The 8,770-nt window shown below is 35.1% G+C and overlaps 1 protein-coding gene across 1 annotated transcript in view; it reads right to left on the minus strand.

Moving 5' to 3' along the window:
* Positions 1-7,932: 7,932 nt before the first annotated feature.
* Positions 7,933-8,770, minus strand: part of LOC136837428 (protein O-linked-mannose beta-1,2-N-acetylglucosaminyltransferase 1-like) — a 40,708-nt gene continuing 39,870 nt past the window's right edge. Inside the window, exon 15 of the mRNA XM_067102207.1 lies at positions 7,933-8,118. Within this exon, the coding sequence (XP_066958308.1) occupies positions 7,953-8,118 (166 nt within the window). The 3' untranslated portion in view covers positions 7,933-7,952. The remainder of the gene's footprint in view (positions 8,119-8,770) is intronic.

Genomic DNA, 8,770 nt, shown 5'->3' on the forward strand with positions numbered 1-8,770 from the left:
ATTCCATTGAAATACAGACAGTATTTGTCTCTGACTTCCCTGGCAGATGATGATGAATTTATATTAGTTGGTGCTAAAGGAATGTGTAATTGACTGTCTGGCCAACATGTCCCTTCTCAGTACTCAGCAACCTGTCTGTGACGCAAATAATTATGTAAATAACAACATGCGAGGACTATGTTGCATGGACGTTGTCGGAAGGCATACTGACGTTTGATCAAACATCCGTTTCAATCTATGGCGATGTTTGAACAAACACGCTGGACAAGCATGTTGGATAGTGTGTACCCCGCCTTCCGTATAAAAGGAGGCCGCTTCCTGGCGTCTGTTAGTTTGGTAACGCTGCCCTGACAATAATGGTCTGGTTTCCGAAGCCATTTTGGCTTAAATCGTATTAGTATGCCGGCTTGTTCGTTCATACGGCCTAACGGAATGTAGGCAGCAGCCTATAAAGTCTTTTTTTTTAGGGGAGGGCGGGAGGAACGCTGGTTTAATTCCGTAGCGTCGAAAAGCAGAAAGATTCACAGAGGAGAGTGTTGGGGGCGGGATGATGATAGCAAATTACAAAAATCGATTGGATATTTTTTCTTGTAAGTGTTAACGACAGCACACTGGTCCTACTTATTTAATTTTTTTCTTTTTCTTTCTCATGCCAAACAAACAATTCATAGCTTATCAGGCATACAGCTAAGTGAGAACCCTTTTACTTTGCCGACACTTTGGTTATATATATATATATATATATATATATATATATATATATATATATATATATATATATATATATATAATATAACATACATATATATACATACAGTGTATATATATATATATATATATATATATATATATATATATATATATATATATATATATATATATATATATATATATATATATATATATATATATATATATAATTATATATGCATACACACACACATACATACATACATACATACATACACACACATTATATATATATATATATATGTATATATATATATACACACACTTTTGAGAAGAATAACTCAATTTTGTATTGAACTTACAAACAAAATTCATCCACGGCGCTAAATACAGAGGAACGCATAACAATCCCACCTATCAAACTCATTCAGCCACTTTTAAAACAAGCCAAATGACTCCTGCAACAATGTCTTCATTGCACAAATCACGAGAAGAAACAAAAGACGAGCGAGTGAGAGAATCCCAGTTGAGCAAAGCTCCATAAAAAAAACTATATAACAACCTCAGTAAAACTCCATAACAACCATAACCTCCCTGGGAAAGAACCGAGTGAGTCATATTGTAGCATCGGGTTATAAATGGCCCTTATTACCATTCTAGTGCGGAGAGAGACCAGGTGCAGAAACAATAGGAGTTACTTGCGGCACCTCCGTCACTCTAGAATATTCCCACAGGTTCAAAGCGGAATGATTATTGAATCTGCAACGGGGAGAGAGAGAGAGAACTGAATTTACAAACGAGACAGACACAGACAGAGATGTTACTGAATTTGCAAACGAGAGAGAGAGAGAGAGAGAGAGAGAGAGAGAGAGAGAGAGAGAGAGAGAGAGAGAGAGAGAGAGATTACTGAATTTGGAAACGAGAGAGAAAGATTATTGATTTTGCAAACGAGAGAGAGGGAGAGAGAACTGAATTTACAAACGAGACAGACAGAGAGAGCGAGGTTACTGAATTTGCAAACGAGAGAGAGAGAGAGAGAGAGAGAGAGAGAGAGAGAGAGAGAGAGAGAGAGAGAGAGAGAAACAGAGGACTTACTGAATTTGGAAACGAGAGAAAAGATTATTGATTTTGCAAACGAGAGAGAGAGAGAGAGAGAGAGAGAGAGAGAGAGAGAGAGAGAGAGAGAGAGAGAGAGGAGTGATTACTGAATTTGGAAACGAGAGAGAAAGATTATTGATTTTGCAAACGAGAGAGAGAAAGAGAGAGAGAGAGAGAGAGGAGTGATTACTGAATTTGGAAACGAGAGAGAAAGATTATTAATTTTGCAAACGAGAGAGAGAGAGAGAGAGAGAGAGAGAGAGAGAGAGAGAGAGAGAGAGAGAGAGAGAGAGAGAGAGAACTGAATTTACAAACGAGAGAGACAGAGGGAGAGAGAGAGAGGTTATTGAATTTGCAAACAAGAGAGAGAGAGAGAGAGAGAGTGATTACTGAATTTGGAAACGAGAGAGAAAGATTATTGATTTTGCAAACGAGAGAGAGAGAGAGAGAGAGAGAGAGAGAGAGAGAGAGAGAGAGAGAGAGAGAGAGAGAGAGAGAGAGAGGGAGAGAGAGAGAGAGAGGAGTGATTACTGAATTTGGAAACGAGAGAGAGAGAGAGAGAGAGAGAGAGAGAGAGAGAGAGAGAGAGAGAGAGAGAGAGAGGAGAGAGTGATTACTGAATTTGGAAACGAGAGAGAGATTATTGATTTTGCAAACCAGGAGAGAGAGAGAGAGAAGAGTGATTACTGAATTTGGAAACGAGAGAAAAGATTATTGATTTTGCAAACGAGAGAGAGAGAGAGAGAGAGAGAGAGAGAGAGAGAGAGAGAGAGAGAGAGAGAGAGAGAGAGAGGTGATTACTGAATTTGGAAACGAGATAGATTATTGATTTTGAAACGAGAGAGAGAGCAAAGAGAGAGAGAGAGAGAGAGAGAGAGAGAGAGAGAGAGAGAGAACTGAATTTACAAACGAGAGAGACGGAGAGATTATTGAATTGCAAACGAGAGAGAGAGAGAGAGAGAGAGAGAGAGAGAGAGAGAGAGAGAGAGAGAGAGAGAGAGAGATATTCGTCAATTTGAGAGAGAGAGAGAGAGAGAGAGAGAGAGAGAGAGAGAGAGAGAGAGAGAGTTACAAGGAGTTACAAGGATTAGGATGTCTCAGAGACTTTTTCGTCCATCCGAGGAGACATCATGTGCTCACTTATCTCTAAGAGCAGGTTTTACTGTTCATTCACAGTGTTCTAATGATTTTGTCTAGCTTTCTTTTAAAGGCTTCCACAATGTTGCTGTCGACAACTTCTGGTGGCAGTTTATCCCATGTGTCACATATCTTGTATGTGAAGAAGTTCCCACAATGAGATGTGATGTATCTCTTCAGTTCTAGTTTCCATCCGTTATTTCTTGTCTGAGAGAGAGAGAGAGAGAGAGAGAGAGAGAGAGAGAGAGAGAGAGTGATTACTGAATTTGCAAACGAGAGAGAGAGAGAGAGAGAGAGAGAGAGAGAGAGAGAGAGAGAGAGAGAGAGAGAGAGAGAATCCTGAATATCTCACGAATGCTTATAACCCGCTGGGATAGCTAAGTATTACCACGTCGGCACCCTCCCTTGTAATACTAGATATTCGACACTAAGAAAATAACATAAAGGAAATTACCAGAAAGTAATAACAGGACAATTAATTCTAGATATTCGACACTAATAAAACAAGGTGAAGAAAATGACCATAAAGTAACAACATGACAATTAATTCTAGATTTTCGAAATTAAAAAAATACTAAATCAAATATAATACAATAATATAATTCCTTACAAAAGTTAGGTATTAACTTTTAAGACAAATTTATGTCCAGTGTCCCCTGTGCAAGTGTAGCTTGCCAATTCTTTAACACCGGGAGTCAGGTAAAAGGTAAAACAAAATTGTACACCCCTTCTGTCCCTACTATTCTGTACTGAATGTACAATTAGAGGTCTTTTACGCGCGCTATGGCAGCTGACTAGGATAAAAAATATTTACAAAATCCTTTTACCTCTACCATTTAACATTTTCGTTAATATTTTTTTTAACTTTAATAGAAACACGTTCTGGTGTAATGACATGCCTTTTGCAATGTAAAATGTTCATAATCACAAGGGTTTCATTTGATATTTAACTTTTAGAGTAAAGTTCAGGTTTCATTGGTGGGTAATTGGTTTTATGATAATTGGTTTTATGAAGGTAAGGTGTATTCATATAAGTATGAAATTAAGTGTGTTCATCAATGGATATACTCACACATATGTATATGTGTGTGTTATAAATATAAATAAATATATATATATATATATATATATATATATATATATATATATATATATATATATATACTATATATACTCGTATGTATGTATGTATGTATGTATGTGTATATATATAAATTTATATATATAATTACTTACTTTCTGATTCACATCGAGACCAAACACCATCATTCAAATGTGAGACACACACACACACATATATATATATATTATATATATATATATATATATATATATATATATATATATATAAAATTATATATACTGTATATGTATATATATATATATATATATATATATATATATATATATATATATATATATTATATATTCGGCTGTTCACTATAACTCGACTGCTCTTCCGTTTTTCAATTCTAACACCCAAAAACAGTTCAATTACAATACCAATAATTTCTAACACATTACTTTTTAGTTCCTTTTTCTAATCGGTCTTTAATATCTTACCTACCTACCATCTTCATTACATTTAAAATTTAGGTATTATTTTACTTATGGACATTAATTGCTTTCAACATAAAATATGGGTTTTTCTGTTGTATTATGATGTGATTTGAATGATTTTGAGGTTTATTTCCATCGCAAATGAATACTTATCCTTCCCCGGCAAATGATATACTGTATACAAAATTAATAAAATTACGACTTGTCAGAATACTGCACCCCTCTCCCATAGCTAATACGGCAAAACTGTAATCAGTAAACACAGTTTTGCCGTATTAGCTGGAGAGGAGGGGTGCAGTATTCTAACAAGTCGTAATTTTATTAATTATGTATACAGTATATCATTTGCCGGGAAAGGATAAGTATTCATTTGCGATGAAAATAAACCTCAAAATCATTCAAATCACATCATAATACAACAGAAAAACCTATATTTTATGTTGAAAGCAATTAATGTCCATAAGTAAAATAATACCAAAATTTATATATCATATATTATAACCATGTTTTGCCTTTCATACTATTCTTTTAACGTTCAATGTTTATGTACCAAACCTTTCTGGTTTAAAAAATAACCCTAAGCTAGTTACCATTCAATCATATTTTCAACTCGTTCTCAGTATCTATCGTATACATATCCCTCATTGTACATTATTCATTAGCTAACAAATATTTCAAGTCTACTTTTATTTTTTAAAAATTAAATCTTGCTTTTGTCGTTCGTTATAATTAAAAAAAAAATTATATTTCTACCAACTGTTTCAATAGTTACGTGTAAAGGACGTCTCTAAAGAGATATACGAGTTAGTCTTTCGAGTTCGTTTTCATTTATTTCTTTGCCCTAAAAGAAAACGAGCTAAAAATTTTACCTTAAACTAAGGTATGTTATACGAGTAAACTGTCAGGAATAAACTTAAAGTGCCTGTAGAGTAATAAAAAGGTGGAGTCCTCTCAGTAACGAAACGAATGCCAGAAACGGTCGAAACACACGTTAATATACAGGGAAATCATATTTTCAGGTCAAAACGGGGATAATGGTTTATGGTAAAATAATACCCTACGTAAGCCTATAACCGACAATATACATTAGGAGCTCAGGCAGTTAGCCTATATATCACTGATACCAAACTGAGCACGTAATTTATGGTAAAGTTCGTTTCCGGTCCGAACTCCAATTCCACATGAGGGCTAGTACTAAACACGGCGAAACAGTGATTCATCTACACTGTTTCGCCGTGTTTAGTACTAGCCCCTGGGGGGTCAAATGTATTTCGCCGTGTTTAGCACTAGCCCCTGGGGGATCAAATGTCCCTTCACATGTCCATAAGTGCATTTCGCAAAACTGAAACTTGGAAAAAGTCCTAAATTAGTTACATATATTTTATTTTTATTGCGAAAAACATTAGTTTGCAAGAATTATGTATAATTTCTTTTTTTTTTTTTAAATTCGAAAGATGTAATAAAAACCGAGCAGGGATGTTCAGACCGGAAACGAACATTATCCTAATTTATTTATATTGCAAGTGAATTGGATATATTGGAGGGGAACTGGCTGTGACATCGTAAACACCGCAGGACTGACAGCTTACAATTCACCAGTGTGTTTATATACCTGAAGAATTCGTCTCTATACAAAACACCTCGAAGACTTCAGGGTGCGAATAAGTAGTCTGATATATTCGTTCATTAATGCTACCTCCAAGTATATTCAAATTCATGGCCTAAAGTCAAATGAGTGACTACTAGTATCCTAAGTGAAGTGAGTTCGGGTCGTTTCGGCCTCAAGTCATTTGGGCCGTAAGCACATTTACGTGCAAAATGGGCGCCGTGTTTAGTATCAGCCCCAAGGGGATGTACGTAGAACATAAAATAATGACGGTAAATACCATAAACTTAACGTCTTACGTTCTTTTGGATGTTAGGGCCGAAACGACCAGGACCGAATGAAGTTACGCCTATTACTACAAACAGCCACCAGGACAACAACGTGTCTCCGGCAACTACTATCCTTGCTTGACGCCGTTCAACACGGAACATAATAAAATCACATGAAACATTGAGAATTTAAACGAAAGTAGACTAAATAAAGACTTACATTTGGTTAGGTTCCCTTCCAGGGCCAACAGATGTCACAATGGTGTACACGGGCAAAGCAAAACTCCCGTAGGCATGATCCATGATGGCCTACGCAAGGCACTTCTGTCTCGGTCAACACTTCACCTCCACTGCTTTTCGACAGATCTTGAGCTTTTCTTGTGCACTTTTAAATAATTTGGTAGAACTATAGGGTAGCTCCGCGTCGCCGACGGCACTATACTTTTTCTACAGTTTTTTGGTTGCTTATTATGAATTTACCTTTCATTTTTGGCGCTCGAGTCTAATTAACCCGTAATTAACCCCCGAAGTACATCCAACAAGGGGTTGCCATACGCGATCTTCACAAGACAGAGCACGGCTATGTCTGTTTCGAACGGTTCATATCCCGTCCGGCAAGTGCAATAACTTGTTAACTCATGGGTAACCCCCCGCCCCGACCCCCCATGCCAGTACTAAACACGGCCAAGGGACATTCCATTTGGCCGACAACAAACAAATACACCGCCAGTATCAGAACCCCTAAAAGTGTAGGAAAAACCAGTTGAAAAGGTGAAAACACGCGCGGAGCTAATGTATAGAATTACTAAAAATTTATGTCTTCGTGCCCTTTAATTGCTGATGTAAGCTCGTCTGGCGAGCTGAATTTAGCTGGAAGTTTCGGAAGCCGCCGCACCATCACTCGAAAGTAAACAAAAACTGACACATGCACATATAAAGGGCGCATGCGCCGGGTTACCATTACTGCACATGCTCTGTAGGCATCAGCGGGATTTGCTGCATATCATACGGGCTCTTATTTTTATATATTACTTATTTATGGGTAGAAGAATGGTTGGAATATCTTACGTTAGATGTTTTAGAATATCCTGTGATCTCTAACAGGAATTACCTAGTATAATATTGGAACGCGTGCATATAACTGCCAGGAATATTAAGTAAATAAAACAAACCAGAAATCTTAAGAAAATATATACACTGAATACTTTGGTTCATTACAGTTTATAGTTATTACACTTTACATTTATTAATTTTATTACGATATACATTCATTCATATTACAGTAGGTGATAATATCCTATATAAAAAAAAATACAACGTATTTCAAATAGGGATGTCGTACAGTTTAAATACAGGCAATGACTTCTTAACGAAGAAGCTGTCTTGGACGATTAAATATATATATATATATATATATATATATATATATATATATATATATATATATATATATATATATATAAATTATATATATATATATATATAAATTATATATATATATATATATATATATATATATATATATATATATATGAAACAAATCACAGAGCGAACGAATACAGGCTAAAATAATTCACGTAATCAGCTGAGATTCATCGAAAGTCAAATCTGGGTTTTGGAACGTCCCAGAACTGGACCATTTTCTCAACTTCTGGTCGCCTGAATCGAAATCTGTGGGAGGGGGCCACGTAGTTGAATTTCTCCAATGAACTGATGTACTTGACTTCCATCACATTTACCCAGGGTAGCTTCAGGTAACTGTGAGAAAGTATAGGTCTTGCATTGAACGTTGTTACAGTGAAGATACGTTTTTTATTAAACATTTTCATGAATATTAAATTTTATATAGAAAAATACCTTTACGAATAGGTATTAAAAGTCTTATAAAGGGAAGAAACTATTTTTCAAACGTCATATAAATATTCAGTTTTATATAAAAATACCTTTTCAAATAGGTATTATATTACAAAAGGGCAATTATTATTTTAAAACGTACTTCACATAGTGATTAAGAATAGATGTGAAATTGTTCAGCTGACTTTTAACAGCATTCAAAATCCTCGTATGAATTCTTATTGTTAGATTAATAAGATGGGATAAATTCTATGGCCCAGGGAGTTTAGCATAAATCAGTTAATACATAGAAGTTTACCTATGCGTTTTTCCTTCTGTTTATTATTATCTTTTATATATATTCACCGTCTTATAACATCAGTGATTTTTTTTCAAATGACTGTACCTCAAAAAAAATTCTCTCTAAAATAACTCTAATGTAGTTTTGTTTTATATAACATAGCTACAGTCTCAGACATACACAAAATATATAATAAGTGTTACTTAAGAATTTTATGTTGAGGAATAAGCTGAACTTTTTCTCTTTCCTAATGTTCTATAATATCAAAGGGCAATC

The sequence above is a fragment of the Macrobrachium rosenbergii genome, chromosome 59 (genome assembly GCF_040412425.1).
Source record: "Macrobrachium rosenbergii isolate ZJJX-2024 chromosome 59, ASM4041242v1, whole genome shotgun sequence".
Taxonomy (NCBI): Eukaryota; Metazoa; Arthropoda; class Malacostraca; order Decapoda; family Palaemonidae; genus Macrobrachium; species Macrobrachium rosenbergii.